Source organism: Lagopus muta, chromosome 3, assembly GCF_023343835.1.
Source record: "Lagopus muta isolate bLagMut1 chromosome 3, bLagMut1 primary, whole genome shotgun sequence".
NCBI lineage: Eukaryota > Metazoa > Chordata > Aves > Galliformes > Phasianidae > Lagopus > Lagopus muta.
The window spans coordinates 82,818,341-82,840,787 of record NC_064435.1 but is presented as its reverse complement, the minus strand read 5'-3'; the positions used below and the strand labels follow the sequence as shown (position 1 = coordinate 82,840,787).

General features: G+C 39.9%; 1 protein-coding gene across 1 annotated transcript in view; it reads left to right on the top strand.

Annotated features, from left to right (window-relative positions):
* Window positions 1-5,456, top strand: part of BLOC1S5 (biogenesis of lysosomal organelles complex 1 subunit 5) — a 13,527-nt gene extending 8,071 nt beyond the window's left edge. The window contains exon 5 of the mRNA XM_048939673.1: window positions 3,403-5,456. Within this exon, the coding sequence (XP_048795630.1) occupies window positions 3,403-3,582 (180 nt within the window). The 3' untranslated portion in view covers window positions 3,583-5,456. The remainder of the gene's footprint in view (window positions 1-3,402) is intronic.
* The last annotated feature ends 16,991 nt before the right edge of the window (window positions 5,457-22,447 follow it).

The following is a 22,447-nucleotide window of genomic DNA, read 5'->3' as shown; positions in this document are numbered from 1 at the left end:
ATTTCAATGTTATCTTTCTCCTGGCGGTTTTATTTATAATCAGGTAGTAGTTTAGGCAAACTGAAGACATTTCTGTGGCCATCACACAAAATAGGCTGTGCATTGATTTATGTAAGCCGATAGCCGTGTTTTTCTTTCCTTTTTGTAATCAATGAAGATGGGCAGCCCAGTTGCAGTTGAATACCAGCACTGTGTGAATAGCGCACTGCTCAGCCCTGACAGAGTTTGCTTGTGTCCAGCACTACTGTAGATATTGGTAGAAGGCTGAAGTAGGAAATTCATCTTGTAGTTCTGCTACTGCTTGTTTGAAGTAAACGTTTGCGAAGAAGTTTTATGACTTATAAAATGAACTCATTTAGTGAGAATGGAAACTATTCTTCTTGAGAATATTGGCTCTTTTTCCATTCAAAAAATTTATATGCGCTGGAGCAATGCTAATAGCTATTCAGGATATGTAATATTTCTTTCAGCTTGTATAGTAAGACGTTTTGGCTTTGAGACTTTCCAAATGTGGGTAGTAACAGGTAGGAATCTTTTTGAATTATTGATAAGTTGTCACTGCAATTCAACCATTCAAGGATAAATATTTTCTCCTTACTTTTCTTTCTGAAATAATTTGGTTTGGAAAAGAAAAAAGGCAGTTTAGAATGGAATGAATTTGAAGGTTTCCTTTATTTGTTATCTTTTTTACAACTCCTTTCTGTTAATAGTATCAATTAAGTGACAGAAGGATGCTGATGATTTTCCCTACTATGTTCTCACTTAAGGTGTTAAATAATCTGTGATTACAGGAGTGTCACTCAGAGAAGCATTCATGGAATCCTCTGTCTTGTTGGGTATTCTTCTGCTCATATCAGTATTATTTAGCGAGTAGTTCAAGCTGTGTGAGGCTTCAAAGGGAAACCAGAAAAGAATTCAAGAAACGCTGTAAACACTTTTTAGGGTACTGTATTCTTTTATATATTTCAGTAATCCTATTTGGAAGGATGCAGGCATTTGCTAGAAGCTGCCCAGCACTTTCATGGAGTCATACCATGGAGTCATACCATGGAGTCATACCATGGAGTCATACCATGGAGTCATACCATGGAGTCATACCATGGAGTCATACCATGGAGTCATACCATGGAGTCATACCATGGAGTCATACCATGGAGTCATACCATGGAGTCATACCATGGAATGATAGAATGGCCTGTGTTGAAAAGGACCTCAAAGACCATCTAGTTTCAACCCCCCTGCTACATTGCAACATTGCCAACCAGCAGACCAGGCTGCCCAGAGCCACATCCAGCCTGGCCTTGAATGCCTCCAGGGATGGGGCATCCACAGCCTCCTTGGGCAACCTGTTCCAGTGCTTCACCACCCTCTGTGTGCAAAACTTCCTCCTAGTTAAGGAAACCATAGAAATTAAAGCTGAAATATTCTGCAGCTCTGTAATACCGAGCCGGTCCTGTGAGCTGGGATATGTGAATTAGATTTTGTAAGTAAAATGGTACTGAAAGTAAAATCACACAATTCCAACACCTCGAAACACAGACTACTCTTTGTGTGACTGGCATCTTTACCTCATGTACACAGATGTGAAAGAATGATAACTCACTGGAATGTATTTATTGTATTAGGAGTGAATTTTTCTTTCCTCTTAAGCCTATGGCAGTAAGGCCAGTAAATGTTGGAGGCTGCTCAGAATTCTATTAAACATTTGCTGAGTCCACAATTGGTGACAACATGCAGAAGCTGGAGTATGAATTGTTAGCAATTATTTTAGTCACGATGAAATGTCATTTCTAACTCATGAAAGAATTCTTGGAAATATATGTGTCAGTATCTCTGAGATGATACAAATCTCCAGAGACCCGCCATTCTTCTTACTGTTGTCATACATTAGCAAAGTGCAGGAGATACTAGGGCCTTAATTTTGTTTTCTTTTTCATTCCCTCTTTAGCAAAAGAATGATATGTATTTCAAGGCTTGTACCCCTTATGTGATGCTCACTGTAATTTTCTTGTTCTTTTCTACTTAGCACGAGTTTAGATGTGCATTGAGTTAATGCATCACACCTGGGGATCCTGCAGCTTATGGAGATAGCATCTATTTATGTTAATATTTAAATTTAGATTATTTCTTCAGTTTTGAGTAATCAGAATTTGGTGTGAGAAATGTAATACAAAGACAGAAAACTGCCTGGGTATCAAATTGATGAAAAAGTACCTGAAGTTGTGTTAACTTAAATGAAGATGGTATTTTCTTCTCCCTTTATGAAATCACCTTCAAAATTAATTTGCCAGGCACATTATCAAATTCTGTCTGTATTGTTTTCTAGAAAACAAGTGTTTTGCCAATCCATCAATATGTAAGCTACAAATTGATTGTGTGACGTACTCAGCAGAGACAGATGAGACATTTGAGAGGAAACTAGTAAATAAAAAAAGAAAAGAGGAGCAGTATGTTGAAGGATTGGCTGTCATAATTCATATATGCTTTTATTAACCACCATAAATTTGTTGTGAAACGTAGAATCATTCTTTTATTGACACACATTTGACAAAAACTCACATCTCAAACACCGATGTGAATCTGTTAGTCTGTTTTGATGTACATGTAGCTAAATAATGACTGTAGTAACTTTCTGACATTTTATTTTGTTACTTGCCAATATGAAACATAGTGGGCCTGATATTTTTATTTTCCTAGAATCAGCTATGTAAAATTCCTAGTGCATTTTTAGTCCATACCATGCGCAGCAGAGACATCCCTATACTCACCGTACTAGATAAGGACTTGTAGTTTGTTAAGATCACTTAGTAGAAATGAAGTGCAGCTAGTTTTGTATTGTTTCTCTTTTGGTTTCTAAGATAGAAGCACTTTCACAACAGGGAACCTCTGAGTGAACCCAGAAGGCAGCTTCTTGTGGTGTGAATGGGGTGGTGGTGGACTGTTTGTACTGAAGGAGGTAAAAATATGCTTCCAAGATGGGTATTTGTCTTAAAAGAAAGTCTTTGTGAGGTAACCTGGTTTGGTATCAGCTGCTTACACTACTTACAACTTTGTCAGTAGTCAGAGGTGTAAACGCAGTAAGTAAAAGGTTGGAGACTGACAGAAATCAGCTAGTGACTTTAAAGTGTCTTTCCACTTAGTTAGTTTTCACCAGGCTGCAGGAAAGGTATCATTGTTGCTATAATTAAAAGTCTCATAAACATTTTAGCATTCTGTGCTTTATGATTTTTGTTTCACTTATTTGTATGATTTGTTGGTTTGGTTTTTTGTTTGTTTTCTAATTCCTCCACTGTGGTGAAAGCCCAGTTCCTCTGATGCTTTAAGATTAGATCTCATGACCTCCTTTAAATCCCATGTATTCATCTGGAAATGGCTGCTCAAACTTCCCATCTTTCTCCTCAGATTCAGGCCGACAAGCTCATGGCCGGTGAAGAGAAGCGCGGCGCTCAGCAGGAGACATTCCTAAAAGAACAACAGAACAAGAGAGAAGAGGTGGATGAAGAGCACAGAAAAGCTATGGAGCGCCTCAGAGAGCAGTATTCTGAGATGGAGAAGGAACTGGCCAAATATGTTTCTTTCTGAGACCTTTCTGTTCTTGTATTGCTGGTTTTGTGCCAATATTCAATTGCTTCTGAATTAAGTTGAGATTCTTTCAGAAAGCTGAACCAAGTAAGATTAAAGGAGAATCTCCTCCACACGTTTGGTACGGGAAGAAAAGTTTTGCATACTTTCAACTTAAGTGCCTATCTTTGTTAAGGGCAGGTGGAATGCCAGAATTTGGAAGGTGGAACTGGAAATTACATTGTGTGACTACATCAGCTCAGGGAGTTGCAAATTGGAATTCTCTTCAATTTGCATAGTGTATCATATCATTTGGGAAAATAGAGCCTAATGTAATGTTAACTGTACTGCTGTGCAGCCACAGCCCTTTCCCAAAAAGTAGGTGTAGTAGGTTCCATCCACTGTTAGCTGAGAATTCACTGGGAAAACTGTAAATTCTTTTTATAGATTTCAGGAAAACCAACTTGTTTTAAAGTATAAACTTTGAAATTTCAGTGGTGAAAGATCTCAGCACAGTTCTAAATTCAGTTACAATTCCAACTCATGTTTTCTGTGGTCAGTATTTTGAAGTGGAATTGAGATTTAAATGGTTTCTGCTAACATAGAAATGGTAAATGAGCTTGAACAAGAGATCTTCTGTCCCTGTAAATATTTCAGACCTCTTATCAACTCTACTGTTCTAAGCAAAGCCAAAACAAGCTCAGTACTAATCACAAGGAACATATCATTGTGTTAGCTTTTTAGCTAATACAGTATCTACCTTAAATATTTGACATGCTGTTTGTTTACTTAAGATAAAATTTTGAGAACTTTATAAAGCAATTGAGAAAAGATTTTTGTTTGTTTTTCAGCCTAGCAAACGTGAGCAGGTTAGTGGTAAAATGCTTGTAGTCCTGATCTTTTTCCTTACTAACTTTTACTCATGGGGAGCATGTGAAGCTCCTTCACTGCTTTCCTTTATTTAAAACTTGCATTTAACAGCAGTGTAACTGAAGAAGTTAACATAATCAGCTCATTAACTAAGCAAAATGAGACATAGTACTTTAATGAAATTTGCTGCAAGCTAACCGGTAACACAGGAAATATCTTTCCGTAATTTAACTGGTGTCCAATATAGAATGGAAATAGGTAAAAATAAACAGAATTTACCCTTTACCTGTATTGCAATGGTAATATGCCAACAATGGTTGCTTGTATAATTTTATGGCTCAGTGTCAAGGCTCCATTCCTGGCAGCGCGTTGATAGCATGATTAAAGTTAGCAGAGGAGATGGAATAAGTATTTGAGATTTCTTTCAATAACACTGAATTCCTGCCAAGCAGCTCTGCCCACTACTGTAGGCACGACAGATTCATCAATCATCATCGTGCATCTGGACTGAAGAGAGAACTTGTCGACAGTGGGGTGTGCTGGAATGTTAATTCTCTGTTACGGATGGGAAAAACACAGATGTCTCACAGGTATCTCCCACCTGAAAAACAGAGAGGTTTCCTTTTTGTTTGAGCAGAAAGTGATCTCTGTGATATTTCTCAGCTTATGCACCTGCTTATCATTGTCATAATTAAGCTCCTCTATTTAAAAAGCCCCTGCCTGTCTTTAGAATTGGGTGCGGAATTGTTTTCCTTTGTTTTAAGAACAATCTCAAAAAGGCTTCTCTCTTACCAGATTCCTTAACTGTGCTCAAAGTCCAAATATCTTTATAACAGAATGCATTTAACTGTATACTGAATTCATTTTATTTTTGCACTGATCGTTTTTATTACAACTTCAATTCCTAATTAACTGCACTGGAGCTGTACCTTTTAGAACTTTGTCAATTTGAGGGCTCTTAAGCAATGGTACAAGTTGCAAGTTGAATGTCCACTGGAAAATAAAGAAGTATTTCCAAAAACTTCTGGGATTTGTGCTACAGATTCTTTGTAAAAGCTTCTAAATGTTAATGTTGGAAACAGAACATATCTGAGCATTTTCTAGCAGAGTGAGAGTGGACACAACTGTGCAATACAATGGGACTTGGTAAAGTTCAAATACTTATTCAGTAGTCTCTACCATTTGGAAGAAATAGAAACACAAAAAGGAATGGTTTGAAAGTTGTTTTGTGTCACTGGTGCATGAAGGTGTTTTCACTTAAACTTGCAATATTTACATGATTAAATTGAAGAGCAGGTTTAAAAGTGTTGAAGATAGCTTTAACTCTTTTCAAACTTGTTACAAATTTGCACAGGATTCCAGGAGCTGGAATGCATCCTCAGTGTTTAAATAAATCTAAAGATGGTTCTCCTTGGAATGTTTTATATTCAAAGCCTCTCACATATTTTAAGGGAGGGAGAGAGCTGACTTACCTGCTCTTATTCAGATTCTTTCTATGCTAATCAAAGGTAAGAAATACTTCTTGAGGATAAATTCCATCATGACAGTTGGCACATCTTGTGATATTTTAATTTATGGCTTTCTAAGTTTTTTTTTTTTCTTGAAAACCATGGCTCTTCTCAGTAGTCAAATTAAATTGTAAATAAGCCAAATAATGAACCGATGTTCCCTCCTGAGCTGAAAAGCTTCCTGTGTCTGAGGGCTTTGGATTTTGATTTACAAATATTCTCCAGCAGGTGTCAGTGCAAGCCTGACAAGGAAGGTTTGAAGCCTGTCAATGCATGAAGTGGAGTGTGTAAATACTCTTGTTCCATTGCAGTTCACTATGTTGTGTAAGTATGAGATATTCAGTGAATGAAACCACATGCTTTTAAATTAAAAAAAAAAAGGGGGGGGAGAAAGAAAGAAAGAAACAGAGAAAGAAAGGAAGGAAGGAAGGAGGAAAGAAGGAAAGAAAAAAAGACTATCAGGAGCATTTTGCTCCATTACTCTTCAAAAATCTCATAATATATCACTCTTAAAGTGATTTATGTAAGATATGCTTGTTTGAACAGTGTTGATCGTGGTAGCTGTGTGTTCTAGCTAAAATATATTAGAAATTAAATTAGGCTGTCAGAGATGCAAACCTGCAAAAGTTACATTCTTAACCCTGCTGCCTGGCGTAGTGGCTCTGATTTTCTGAATTGGTTTGGAAAATAACTTTATTGATAGAGATTGTGCCATCATTTTTTACTTTTTTTATTTATTCTTTTATACTTTTGAAAAGGGGACTGCAGTGGAATTGTTGTGAACAGAATTATTGTACCGTGTACTTGTAAATGTGCCACTTGCTTGACTTGTGTACAAGCACACTAACTTCTCAAAGGATCAGAGATACTGAGCACTCAGTGCAGTGATTACAGCTTATGTTATGTTGGACAAGATCTGGCATAATCTCAAGGAAGATGCAGGTGCAGCTGTTTCAGCAGAATGTGAATGAGGAGTGTAACTAGCTTTCATCAGTAGCTCTCTCGTAAGATTCTTCAGAAATTCCAAATATCAGACATTTAAAAGGGAAAGGAGAAGTCGGAAGGGCTTTAAATCTGTTTGGGGGAAGTGAACACAAAGGGAGCTTTATAATAGAGATTTCTTTCAACCCACAGAAATGCGATACAGTGTGTGTAGGTAACTTCCAATTCTGAGAAGTGCACTAAACTGCACGCCTTTGCAGTTTTCTAGGTGGCAATTTTCTGTATAGTTGTGAGCAAAGTAGAAACACATTTCTTCAAGATAACGCTGAGCTTATTTGCTACATCACCACCATAGAGTGTTTTATGTTACTCAGAATGTTGTCTTGCTTTGTTAAGTCTCTACTAAGTCTGTATGAGTTAACTGGGCACGCAGTTACCTACTGTGTTAGTCTGAAATAGGACAGTCTTGTGTGTAGAAAGAAGGAGAAAGAAAAACATGTATCCACTGCAGACTTTTGCTGCCTTGTATTCCATTAATTAGACTGCATTGGAGTAAGAGCCATCATAAATTGTGTTTTGTGTCTGTTTACTTAAGCCAGAGTCCCACCATTCTTGAAGTTTCTGAAGAAGGAACTAAAATCTGCTTGAAATCTAGAGAAATGTCCCAGGAGTGCAGAGGTTTGGAAGGCATCCCTTGTGTTCAGGAAGAGCCCTGTAATCCAAGTGGCAATGAAGAAAGTTTTGCAGAAGTCCTGGCAACTTTGCCTTTGAAAATTCAGGGCTTGGATTTGTGCTTCCTGATTTAGGATTCTTGTAGAGGTATCAGAGTGCCTTCCGAAACACTTCATTAGGGTTAAATCTGAACTTTCAGATATATTTTTAATATAATTTTAGAGATAATGAAGAAAAAGCTGACCCCTTTGAATGATCATACCCCTCTGTATAATCTTTCAAGAAAATTACAGTGAATAATGGATAACGCTGTACTTTAAAATGAAGCTTTTAATCTAATAAATAAGCCTTGTATTTCAGTCTTCTTCCCCAGTGAGTCACTGGGTGGATACAGGGAGACCTGCCTCTGCATATCATTGTTTTGCTTTTATCTATGTATTTATTTTTAAACAGATGTCATGTTTAACATACAGTTTGAATTTTGGGCAGTCCTGTGTGAAGCTGGGAGTTAGCCTCAGTGATCCTTGTGGGGCTGTTCCAGCTCAGGATGTTCTTGCTTCTAATGTAATGGCACTGGGTGAGAACCAAAGCGCTGTTGGTAACTCTGCATGTTGCTCATTACTAACATTCTGGCAGGGGCACAACCTATACATTTATCCAGCATTTTATGACACGTGGTCCCTGTAATCAGAGGAAAAAACTTTAGTTTTTGCGCTGCAGGACCCGGGTAAGCATTGTTAATTGTCTTTGAGTTAATTATAAAATAAATTTGCAAGCACGCCTTGCAAAGCTTGTAGGATGGCACATAGCCAGTGCTCTCCCAAACCATGGTATGCAAAAGTGCCTCTTGCTGCAACGTGTGTCCTAGTCCGTGCACTGCATTTTTCAGTAGCTTCAGCTTCTGGAAAGTTAGTTCCAGCCTGCTTGAGGTCATAGGAAGCCCTTTGTGAGCGGACCCAAGTTTGTCCTTTCCAGATGTTTTTAGCCCTCATTAAAGAAATTCCGGTTCCTGAAAATCCCCTCTCCAGATGTCTCTAAACCTGTTCCAATATTTGCTATGTCATCTAGAAAGCTTCTAACCTGAATTACATAAATAGGAAATACTGTGCACTGATTTGAAAGAATTCCAAACATAGACAATGTTTTTCAAGCAAGGTTAAAAATGGTAAGAAAGAATTACAGTAGTACACTTAGTTAGCAGTGTGGTCTTTGAACAACTAATTACTGCCTGGAATCCTAATGAGGAATTTTCCTTTAAACTATCAAAGTCTAAATGGTTAAAGAAATTCTTCAGAGTAATGAGCCAGCAGTACATTGCAAGACTGAATTAGTTTTCTGTTGTTAAGGAGCACTCGGAGATAGCAAGACTTCAGTATTTGTGTCCTGAGCAAGTTGAGAAGTGCTCACTGCATTAGGTGTGTGTGTTAAATGTATCATCTGGGATGCTCTGAGCATAGGAAAAAAAATGCTGGTCAGAGAGCCAGTGTAGCACAGTACCTTTGGCTCATTCTGTGTGTGAAAGGCTTTCTTCATATCCACTATCCAGAAGAAGAGGGCACAAAAACAGGCTGCTGTTTCTCATCATAAAAATATCTGTAAATGTGAGGGGTGACAGGGATGTTTCATGTTTACAAATTTTCTGTGCAGCTGCAACTTGCAGGTGGTACAGCAAAAGTAATTTCCTTTAAGACATCCATTTACAAAATTTTACATGCCAGGGCTGCTTAATTATTGATTTTTTTTTTTATTATTTCTTGGCTGGATGCTGAAGAAGGGAGGAAATGAATGACGGAGACCTGGATAGAGAGGAGTGTTGGGCAGAGAGGAATGTGATGAGGTTCAGCGGGAGCAAGTGTAGTGTCTTGCACCTTGGGAGGAAGAACTGCACACATCAGTACAGGTTATGGGCTGACCTGCTGGAAAGGAGCTCTGCAGAGAAGGACCTGGGGATCCTGGTGGACAACAGGTTGGTGATGAGCCAGCAGTGTGCCCTTGTGTCCTAGAAGGCCAATCCTGGGGGTGCATCAAAAAGAGCATGGCCAGCAGGTCAAGGGAGGCGATCTTCCCACTCTACTCTGCCCTGGTGTGGCTGCATCTGGAATACAGTGTCCAGTTCTGGGCTCCTCCATTCAAGAAAGATAGGGATCTCCTAGAGGGAGTCCAACAGAGGGCCGCAAAGATGAGGGGTCTGGAACACCACCTGGTAGTGGTTGGTATTCTTCACTTGAGGTGGTGGTCAGCATCACCAAAGGATCACAAAATGTAAAAGCCAGTTTGCTAGTATCTGAAAGAAGTAAGTTGCGGAGAAGTGCCATGGCAAAAGCAGGGCATGAGAAGTCCAGACAGAGTTTCTGTATGCCACTCCTTTCACCGTTTGCAGTCTTTCCTAAAAACAAAATAGTGGTTTCCTCTTTATTGAGTCTCAGTTTTACTATTAGCAAAAGCTAAATTGGAACTCAAAAACTGGGTTGGAACTTTGAAATTGTCTTCAATAAAAATCAAGTAAGGTGCTCAGCCTTAGCCTCTGGTTCTGAGTTTCATTGCTGATTATTTTTTCCCTGTAAACACAGGGCTGGCCTAAGACCACAGAACTGTGCAAGGAGGTTATCCAGCAGCTATTGTATTAGTGCTACCGTGGGTCATTGCCTCAGTATGCTCCTTTTGAAATAGCTGCCATAAAGAGAAACTTCAGCTGAAAAGTATTTCCAAATAATTTTCACACGCTAAGAAATTATTCTTCATATATGACGTGATTTCCACGTGCACGTTCCCTGTGCTTTCAAGTTCCCAGGCTAGTTTGTTCCAAAGAATCCAATAAAAAAGTATTAATTTCTCCCTAGGGCCTTTTCTGGTCATGTTTGATATCACTTAACAGAATGAGCTTTTTACTCCCACATCATAAAGGGTTTTGTTTTGGACTTCTTTTCTCCTTCAACAAAAAGCGTTGCTTACATCCCCGCTAAAGAATGCTCTTAGTTATGTGAAATGCGGACAAGTCGTCTGGGCCAACCTCTTATCTGCACCAGCTTCAATCAGTCTGGGCCGGTGCAGTGGCTTAGGCTGCATGTTTTTGTTGTGTTTTGTTTCTTTTAAAAATATATATGTGTGCGTCTTGTTAAAAAACATCGCTGCCCCCGTCTAGGAACAATGCGACACTCACATCATTTCCTGAAAGAGTGGAGTTGGAAGGCAATTATCTACTCACCAAACAGGCTAAAACAACAGTTCCTGATATTCTTCTCAAATATTTTAACTTCCCAGGAATCCGGAAAAAATAATTCCATGAGATGGTGTTCTGAATGAAGGTATGACATTCCAGTTTCCTTCACTTGGAATCAGACATCCAGAGGTAATAAATTAGCACGCACTTGGCACGGCTGGGAGCGGGGTCTGGCTGTGGCATATTGTTTTTCTACAGAGCGGGAACAATGGAGCACTTTTACATCCTCCTTTGTCAGGCGACAGGCAGAGTTTCTTTCTTAATGAGCTTTCAGCAGCAACTACATCAATTGCATGAGGAGGAACAGGAACCTGACAGCAAAGCACCCTGAACTGAACTTATTCAGAGGTAGGAAAGCGTACTAACGATGTATATGCATATACATACATCATTATTTTGCCAGTTTACCTCTGTGAAATAAAACAGGGATAGTATGTGAACCACACCATAACAGGAAAATGAACTGAAATAACTGAGTAGTGAAAAAACATCTTCACCTATCTTGCATCTCAGTGCAAGCAGTTATTACTGATATTATCTTGGCATCTTTTCAGTCTGAAATGTCTGGTTACATCTACTGTCTGCAGTTATTTCATGCACTTTTTGGTCAGTGAAAGGGAAAAAAAGTAAATATGCGCTCAGATACTGCTTGTGCAGATTCTTTGTCAAATGTAACTCTCAGCTTACTCATCACTTAATTCAGTAGGAGTAATTCGTAGGTAGGATTGCAAACTTGAACCCCAAAATAGATATTGTGTAGGTATACATGAAAGTGTAGTGCTGCTCCTGGGGGAGGGAGTTGATGCTCCTAATGCTCTTGAAGAGCTCGCTTTTGGTGTTTAAAAACCAAGCAGGTGGAAAGTACTTCTGAAGAAATGTGCCCTTTGATCCAAAGGGAAGCTTTTTAGGTCTGGTGGCTGGCAACCCTGCACACAGCAGGGAGATTGAAACTAGATGATCTTTGAGGTCCTTTTCAACCCAGGCCGTTCTATGACTCTATGATTATGATTTAGCAAGGTAGCACAGGGAACCTTTGTCTGTTATATTTGTCCTACATGTGCAAAATTGTGCAACACAGTGCACATCCAAACCAAACACTATTAAATCCAGAAGCTCCTAATGGCACCTGCTCTCATTCTTTCTTCTGGATGAAATTTGAAGAAAGCGGCCTTAAGTGGGAAATATGGAAACTATATTTAATTTGAAAGGTGATCATTCTGATTTAATGAGAAGATACATGTATCATATAGCTTTTCTATGTTTTTCTCTTGTTACTCTTTTGAGAGAAGGTGCCCAACTCACCCCACCCCCTCTTGGGGCAGCTGTGCAAGCCCCAGCAGCAGGCCCTGCAGACATTGCAATGCTCCGCTTTGTACTTGGCATCTTCAGGTGGACTCAGCATCTACAAGGGATCATTTGGACAGGGTGAACTACCTCATAGAACGACCTAAACAACACAGGAGGCTTACCCATTTTGAGAAGTACAGTGACTTTTACATGTTCAGAAAAAAAAAAAAAAACAAAAAAAAAACTCTAAAGCTAAAATAAGTCTGCTCTTTTCCTTTCCTACCTGCCAGCCCTCAATGCAGAAACAGGGATATATGAAGGTGTCACTGCTATTTTTGCTTTGGTTTCTATACTCAGCCTGGCTAATAGCTTCCACAGCTGTATTAGTGGAGCCCAACAGGCTTCAGCCCCATTCTTGTCAAATGACCTCAGACTGATGGGATGCCACCCTGCTGTAGGGCTGCGTGGTCTGCTTCTTTAGCTACTATTCTTTTATTTCCTTGCAGCTCCTTCCTGAGCTGGCAATCCAAATTTGACAGGAGAAAGCGATAATAAACAATTTCTATTACTAACACACCTCTGGTGGCCATTAAGCTGGTAACAGATGTTTAATCAAAAGGTCATAATTTACAATGTGGAACATGATTTCACTTACTGCCTTTCACAATTACAAGTATGCAGTTATATCTGCATAATCCTCTGCGTGTGCTATTAGGCATGCACAAATTTAAACCCAGACTGCAAATCAGAGCCTCCCTCCATTACAGAAGACAGAGGAAAAAGCATAACCAGAGAGCTCAGTAAGTAATACCTGTGTAGATGTTTTGCTAAATCTTTGACTGAACTTAACGATAAACAACTAAAATGAGATTGTTGATTCAAGTGTTAACTTCCTTGAAAATAAATATGCTGTAGGATATACAGTTCTGAAACCATGGGTAATCTATTTCTTAAAGCAATTGTACAGCTTATTGCAGTGTAATTTATTATCTGTTCAGGATATTTTAATGTCAGTGGAAAACAATCTTCAACTACAAATAATTACATTCTTACACTACAAATAATTGAGTCAAGAAGCCTGAAAATTTATTTTCTGTACTATTCAAAAGAAAAGGAAAGGTGTGAAATCATACATCTTTCCAACACGTAACTGTGTTCTGCATCCCAGGTCAGTGGGTTTGTTTGTTTGTTCCCTGAATACCTCACTGGATAGGCTGCATTTTATGATAAGTATAACATCTTACTCCTAGGATCTCTATAATCTCTACTACTGCTTCTAAGTCTAAAGTCTGTAGATTCTTTCCCTGTGGTTCTTGCTATTAAATGCTGTAGAGACATGATGAAAGGTAATACATATTCAGAAAGGAATTTTCTTTTGCCCTATCAAATGCATATTAGTTTAATTTTCTAGATGACTGGTTCAGCCAGTATTTTAAAATAATAAAAAAAAAGGAAATAAAAATTGACTTTCTGGGGGCTGTTTTGCAGTCAACCGTGGCCGGATCCTGGGGCAGACTTTCCCCAATTAGCAGATCGTGTGCCCATCTGGTTGGCCAACATGGTTGTTTATGCGTCCTACGCGTTACCGCAGTCCAGACTCAAAACAGTAAATGCTTCAGAACACCAAAAATGCCAGAAGCCACCTCATTTTTGTTGTTATTTTCTGTAATTATACCTGGGAGGATTGGAGCATTTGAGCCTTTTTTTTTTTTTTCCCCCACTTATTTTTAATTTCTTTTCATTTTTATGACTTGTTTTTTGCGTTTCACATGAGCTGCTTGGCAGTGGGTATGTTTGCACGCAGTGGAAAGGAGATCTCTAGGATATGTGTACTTACAGCAGTGGTCAGTCCCCTCTGACACCATGCAGTGTGGCAGTGGTAGAGCCAAGAAATAGGGGCACATTCTCTCCTCCTATTTCCCACCTTGCTCTCCTCTCCTGTGTTGGACACTGTAGAGAAGTGTTCTCTAGCATTCCTCTTTCACTCTCCTCATCCTGGGCTGTGTTTTTTCTCCGAGGATAAGCCAGGGGTGGCAGAGCTGAGTTCTATGTATTTATTTATTTGTTTGTTCATGAATTTGAAAAGGTCACTTTGATTTACTTTATGGCAGGAGGTCTCAGACTTGAACGAAAGTTTAAGTAAGGTCAAGCAGACTTCCCCAAGTCTTGTACTGGTGCTGGTGCTGTCTAATATTTGATTTGGAGGAAAGGCACACAAACGATGGGGTGGCAAAGTCAACACATGACAAAAAATGACTCAGTTGCGTTTAGAAAGGATGAGAAGGACCTAACAAAGGCATGATATTGGACCTTTGATCATGGAGTAAAGCAACTGGGAGAACAATTTTGACTATTTATACCTACTGGTATTTAAATTAATTGAAATCGCCCAGGGAAAAAGATATGCATGCTGCTGTGAAAAATTGAGTGAAAACATCTCTTCAGTTCTTGCCTGGGTGGCAAATAATTTTATGAGGAGTTAAGTAGTACTAAGACAAGATTGGAGAGCAATACTGAAATAAAACAACATGATATGCAGTGTGCATTCACATAGACTACTGCACACAGATTGCTTGATCTCAGATGGGATTGGGTTGAGATGGGAAAAGAAAATGACAGTGAAAATAGATAGAAGTATGTAGGGAGAAACCTTGGGAGGTCTAAGTTGAAGAGTTAAGAATGAGTCTTTAATATAGCAAATGGTGCAGAGAAAATAAATAATGTCTATTCACATTTCTTTATTCAAGAATCAAGAGAAAAAACTAATTGTATCTATTTTGAAACTGATTAAAGGAATTGATTTTGACATAACATGCAGTCGATTAGTCCATTCTACGGGCTGCTATTGACTGACTGCTTCTTTCCAGGTGAAATGTTCTGGGAAAATTGCCCACCCTTCATTTGAAAGGTGCCATTTAGCAAACTTTCCTCTAGCTTTTTTGATCGTGACCTTTCCTAATTTTTGAGTACCCTTCTCTGCACAACAATGTCTCATCATGCAGATGAGGGCATCTCATCAGATTCAGCTTTAGTACGTGGATTTTACTTATGGTGTGAAAGAAACTGTTTAAACATGTTTATGTAACGGTTGCTAGGTTATTCACAATTAGTTAGGTAACTAATTGGAATAGGAAAGCATTAAAAAAACAACAACAGTGTTTTAGCAAAACTCAGCTGCTGCATTCTTTTCTTTCTTTAAGAATCCCCTCTCCTCTTCCTGCTAGCTGTTTTTCTAGGTAGATGCAGGTATAGATGTATTTCATAACATGCTATATGAGAAGAATGCATTCTCCTGTGAGAATGTGATTTACTTCCAGAGTTAAACTTGTTGGTGAATATTAGGCAGAAAGAACAAACCAAGCCAGTGTTGTCTGTCAGAAATACTCTGTGGGAGACGAGATGGCTTTGCATCTTGCAAGCCTTTGCACAGTGGTAGGTGGGTAACCGTGAGCTGGGATGATTTGGGAGACAGAGGGAGAGTCAGCTGGGAAGATGCAAAGAATCCCACTTTTTCTGTGAAGCAAATACATCAACACAATTAGACAGACTTTCTGGGGACTTGGAATAAATTTTTCTTGCAAAGGTACTGAAAGGCAAGGTGGCTCCTCTGCTAAACTTGTAGTACTTTCTTGCTCTTGCTTAATAAATGTTGACTATAAATAAGCTTTGCTTTTTGAAGAACTTAATGTGTGAGGCTGTACCAGTGCTGCTGTAAGAAAAAATGTAAGTATGAGAGTTTTAATACTTGGGTACTGAGCTTCCTGCTGAGCATCTGGCTTGGATTCCTCAATGGAAATAGGGTAAGTGACAGAACCTGGTAGGTTTTTCATACCAACAGTGCATTCTGCACAGAAGCTTTAGAAACAGAGAAGAAGATATAAAAGTAACAACTAAAAATAACCCACCTTCATCAGTAACAATACAGAAAATACTTTCCATGCTATGTAAGTAATATATCAACATTTAAGCTGATTAAGATTTGATAAAGTACTAACTTCCCCATTTTTTAATAGGAAGGCTGGGGCCCGAGATAAAACAGTGTCATGCCGAGTAGGACAAACACCACAGCATCCAATAAACTTTTTATGCATTTATTTTGCTAAGACCAATACCCGTTTCCTTTGTAACTCTTTGTTTATTAATGAGTTGACTCATCCAGCATCCAGCAGCTTGTTTCCACACCAGAGAGATGGATTTGTGCCTCTGCCAAGTGGTCTCAGAAGCAGAGATAACAGCCAGCAACAACAATAGTCTTCCCCACCCCATTTGCCAAGAACAACTGGCAGAAAGGACTCTGCAAACCACTTATCACCAGCACGCTGGATGGCTCCAAAGCAGTGCTGCTGCTTGCCTGCCACAGACAAACAGCAGGATGCAGCTTAGAGCTGAGCCAGCATGGTAAGCCTTGCCTGGGGGGAGACAGAAGTAGGCATGAAGGCCATACTGGCAATGTAGGGCCCTGTGATACCCCAGCCACTCTTGTAGCTGGTGGCATGGCGGAATAATGCAACAGGCAATTCCCAAGAGCTGAACCCACACCAACAAAAACCTGAGGATAGCTCAATGCTGAGGTATGGTTTATTCATTAATCTGGACATACCATTTAATTAGCTGGAATCTAATTATCTAATAACGAAGTGCTGTGGTTTTTGAGTGTGAGCAAGTTGTCACATTCTGCAGTACAGGTGATGTGAGAGCCACTCTCAGCAGTATATGTTTGCTCTTTGGCACGTGCTTCTCTTGCAAAATGTTGAGTTCACTCTCACAGCTGCACAGAAATTATTTGCATGGCTTTTTGGACAAAGCAGACATCTTTATAAGTTGTAATTAAGCTAATTAAAAAGACAATGAAGATGGAATTCATGTGACGCAAAGCTTGTTGTGGATAGTGAAATATGACTCGATGTATTTAATTTAACAAAAAATATGGCAAATTTGTGTGGTTAGGGTGGTAAGCAGCATGAAGTGGTATACTGTGGGTTGTTTACTGCAGCTGGCCTTCATATAATTAAACCCCCTTCAGATTAAGGAGAAGCTGGAGCATGCTAATTTGTTTTGCACTTCTTTCTACTCCTTACCCAAATATTCTTCATTGTTTGACTCCATGTCAGAAACCACCCTTCCAGTCTGCCTTGGTAGAGATTACTTTTTGTTATCCTTCCCTCTCTCTGGTCTGCACAGCTACATCATATTGAGATCCTTCCATTTCTTTTCCTGCAGTTCTGTCTATAACATAACTTCATCCAAATCTCTCATTTGGACTTTTATTGTACCATGTGCTGCTCTTCAGCTCTTGCAGCGTTCTCTTTGTGAGCGCCACAGAGATGCATGCTTTTCTCCCAGAAAAGCCAGGTGTTAAGTTTAAATTTTGCTTTTATTTGTCTGATTGTTCTTCTTCTCACTTCTGATTTCAGAGTTGGCTTCTGTGTCACATTATGTTGCGTTTAAAACTCTGAGTCCATCAACAAAGGGACACAAAATCACTGTTGCTTTCTGAAATTTGCCTTTCCTGGTATTTTGAATAATAAAGGTAGGATTTAACGAGCCATTAACATTATTTTTTGTTTCACAACAGAGAAGGGAGGAGCAAAAACCAACGTGAAGATGGCTTGCAATAAAATTTTTCAGAACTGCTGGACAAAGAGATGAGAAAGTTACTGATTTCCAAGCTATATCTGAGTTTACGGTGGCCAAGTGATGATTTCCTGTGAATCAACAGTATTATTATAGAATTTGAACGTCTAAAATGTACTTGGGCTATATCTATGTCCAGGAGCCCACGTCAGCCTCCTCTCTTCTCTCACTCCAACTTTATCTCATCACATCTAAAGTTAGACTGTCAGCACTGGAGGAGAAAACCACACCTTTCCCATATCTTTTTTTTTTTTTTTAATGTCTTGCCCATTTTTATGGGCTCTATAAATAAATAATAACCAGTGTGGTCCCAGGGAGGAAAGGAAAATGCTACATTAGATCACAGTGCAAAATAAGAAATTAACAACCTCAAAAATAAATCATTTTCTTATAAAATGTGGTCCCACATTATGAGAAATAACTCTTCTCTACTATGTGAATGAAATCTGTCTTTGTTGTGGCACCCCTGTTCCTCACTAAAGAGACTGTCAGGCTATGAAAGGACATTTGGACACCTAAGTGTCCTGACTGGGGAGGTGTTTGCTGCAGGCAGTGGCTGCAGGGGTAAGGTATTAGATGCTTCACAGGCTGCCAAAACTCCAGGTGAGGCCTGGACATTTGGCATTTGGTTGTCTTCTGGCATCCTTTTTGTGGTTGTGTAGCAATTTTACTTACGATTCAATTCTGTTTTTCAACTGGATTTTAGCTCTTTTCGTTTTTCATACAAGGATGTGATGATGCTGGAACGTGTTTCTGTAGGAAATACAAAGCTGGTCATTATTTAATCTTTAATGAGCTGTAGATCTCTTGTCTAGTGGTAAGGTGCTATGGAAAAGGAAGACAAATTGTGTTGTATATCCAAGAGAAATCCAGCGAGTGAGGATGTTAAACACCTTCTTATGGGATAAGAAGGAAACACTGTCAGAATTGCTTTTCTAAAAGGAGATCAAGCTGTGTAGCCACCTCAAGTGCACTGCGACTGGCTGTGTAGGAGGGAGCTTGGAGCTCCTGACAGATCTCGGTAGCTATCTGACCTGGAAAAGCCAAGGAATACTGGTTGGACTTGAGTAGTAGCTTAGAAGAGTACAGAAGTTATGTTTCAGGAGGTGCAAGAGTCTATAATGTGCTGCCAAGACTCAGTTTTTTCCACTGCTGTCAGGGTTAACAGACATATTAGACTGTAACATTCATTAAGAATGTTCTCTATCCATCTATACCCTCAGGATGCATTTGGCAGCTGATAGCACTTTTTATCCTCATACTGATTACAGTTCTGTATTCACACACCCAGCAACACAGAATTTTCTCAAGGAACTCTGAGGAGCATTTCCTACCATTACTGACACAGGCTGGCTTTGGGTGGATACTACCAGTGAGTCTTCCACTTGGACTTTCATCCTCCTGCTCTTCCCATCACTCTTCTGTAAGGGTTACTCCTTCGTGTACAGCAGTAACATTGGCTCAGAGAGGACTCTGACCAGTCAGATCAGCTTTCCCTGAGCTCCTTCCCAACACAGATGGGTTGAGACTACACCCAAAATCTGTATCTAGTAGCCACGTCAGTGAGAACTTTTCTCTGAGTAAAGGAGCCCTAGAAGTTGTGTAATGCTGACAACTGCCTTCTCACTTCCTTTCCACGTAGACAGATGCAGCTGTTTGTGGTTTTTCTCCCCTCCCTGTGTATCAGTCAGCTAACACTCGGCAAGTGCACCTGGCACACGTTGCTGAGGCTGAGGAGCCTGAGCATGGACTGAATACTGAACGTGCTCAGCGTCCTGCTTGTAAAAGAGCACCTGACACTATTTTAAAATAGCATTTGAAAGTGGCAAAGGCAAATAACCCTCTAACAATATGCAAGCTGAGACCTGCCCTAATGTAATCCAGCTCAATGGGTTTGCTGGAATCTGTCCCCTGATGCATCTAAGCAGATTAGAGACACAGAGAGCTAGCAGACCTCTCGACTTCTCCACAAACACGGCTTTCCAAGCTCTCTAAGCATGATGTCTTCCTCCTCGCATGTATTAATAATTAATTACGCTTGTGAAAAAGCAATTTTCTTTCTTGATGAGGAGCATGCTGAAGGTTTCCCAGAGCACAGAGTTTCAGACAGGGTACATACACAGCACCAGAACAGCCCAACAGTGGTTGGGATCTGCCAAAAGGTCGGCTGGCACTGGGCTTTGTCTCACTAAGCTTTGCCTGTAGTTCCTGTTCATTACATATGAGCAGTCAGGCATAGGAAGGATACAGCTTTAAAGCATCAGGAAGTACTACTATCATTGGTTACACAGAGCTCATCATAAGAATGACCTGTCTACATTGTTGTAATGTTCTGAGAAGTAGCATAAGCCCTGAGAATATGGCGGAGGGGCAAATGTTGCAGTTGAGTTTCTGATACTGGAGTAAAGCAAGTTGCTGTTGTTCAGTAGCATGTGAGCATGCAAGAAAAATGTTTTCCTTTGAACAGATGAGACACTGACTGCCAGGGCTGTATTTCATGATACACTTGAAAATGCTCATCATGGGTTTGAGAATGGCAGTGTCTCCATACATGGGGGTGATCAGGGGTCACACACATGGGAACATCCCTATACATGACAGTGGCAATGTCCCTATATTAGGATGGTGATAATGTCTCCATATATGGCGGTGGCATGTCCCCACAGACAGTGGTGGCCATGTCCCCACACGTGGGAATATCCCTATGTGATGGTGACATTGCTTCCCTATGGGAATATCTCTATCCATGATGGTGGCAATGTCCCCATACATGGGGGTGACATTGTTTCCATACGAGGGGGTGCTGTGTCCCCTACATGGAGGTGACCATGCCCCCATACACAGAGATGGCAGTATCACCACACACAGTGACAGCAATGTCACCATAGGTGGAGGTGGCAGTGTCCCACACATGGCAATGTCTCTGTATACGACAGTGTCATATACAATTGTCAGGACTGTATGCTCCTTCTCTGACAGCTAGCAGGGAGGATGGGAGCTGGGCCACGAGGAGTGAAGGAGAAGGTGCAACTTTGATTTTTCTGCTGGTGTTCCTCTGGAACTCTGTTGCAGCATATGATGTCTGGTGGAGCTCTCATTAGATCAGCCTGTAACTCAACCTTCCTTATCCTTCACCTCACTGTCCCAGGACGTAAATGGAGAATGATTTCTCTACCTCCATGTCACCGGCATGTCACTTCTGTGCCACATGATGAACATACACAGAACATAAGGAGGACATTTGTCCACTGACCATTTATTTCTTCCAATTGCGTCTTGGATTTTTTCCCATCTTCGATCATTTCTAATTCAGGACAGTATTTTTCCTCCTATTCTGTCTGTGGCTAGTGTCTTTCCTACTGCACTGTGTGCTTTCTGTCTAAGCCTCTTACAAACTGCAAGAATATTTTATGAACTAATTCATCTCTCCTTTTCTTCCCTGTTTCTTTGAAAAAGTTATAAAGATGTTCTTCCATCTTCCACCTACTAGTTGAGTGAAGGTGGCTGATTGGAAAAGCAGTGTCTCAAGGGGTCTGGTTTATCAGAGAAGTGCCTTGTAAAAATAGTTGTAAACACACAGTATTGCATAGCATTACCATGAAAAATTAATGGTTTATATCCTAACGTCAGGTCTGTTTGTTTCAGTGGGACTCCAGGCAAACCAGTATGAGAAAAGAGGAATCTTTGAGCCCATCTTTTAAGTATCTCATTTTGAATAACTGATGAAGACGTAAGGATCTGGAGGAGGTGTGGCACTTCTAGAGGTGGGAGGGAAAAAAGCCTTTGACTTTGGTGTGTCCTCCAACATTGCAGAAGTTTGAATTTGCATCTCAGATTTATGACTCAGGTTTCCATTACAATCCAACAGTAGTACTTGTTCAAATAGAACGCTCAGGATGATGCTTTTGCTTTCACCATCAGATGCTGAGTGTACAAAGGTTAATGAAAGAATGACTCAGTGTAATAAAGTCACTGGCTTGTATTGACTTGAAGTTGTATCAAGGAACTCTACTTCCTTCTGTACCTGAACTGTATGAGCAAATAGTGCTCCCAAACCAGATGTCATTGTGATGACAGGAGTTAATAGTAATAATAGATCTTAAAAATATTATTTTTCAGCGATTATTTTTCATTGTTATCTTTTTAATATCCCTGTTTTGATCTATCCTTGAAACATAGTGAGGGCTATGGAGAATTGTGTGATAGCTGTAGTATTACTGTAGGAGGAGTGAATGCGCCATAATGACCAGGAAATAACAAACGTAAAGGGACAATAAAGCAAATTAAAAGCCAACTATATGCTATAAATTGTTTCTATATTTGCTAGTTACAGCACTCAGAAGAATATGTTTCCTATGTATGGTATGTTCCTTTTTTCTGAAGTAATTTGCACGTATTAGAACAGTAGTCACTTGCAAACCATGTAAACATTTCTTTTCCAGAGGGAAACTGGGCCAGCAAAGCAGAAGTGCAGGTTTGTCACTGTGCAGTGACCCGGCAGCAAGGTTTTATAGTTCTTGTGTCCCTCTGGGAGCACCAGAGGCTTCAGCTGGGCTACTGGAGATGATGGTCATTGGAGCAGGCTCAGGCAGGCAGTGCCTGACCACTGAAGGTGCTGAAGACTTCAGCCTAGCAGAAATCATTATATATATTCCAGCACAGTACGCAGACAACAAAAGGTCTGCTCTAAAAGCAGAATCTTCCCTGAAAAAACAGCTTCTGTTCCTGTGTTCAGCATGTACACAGTCTAATC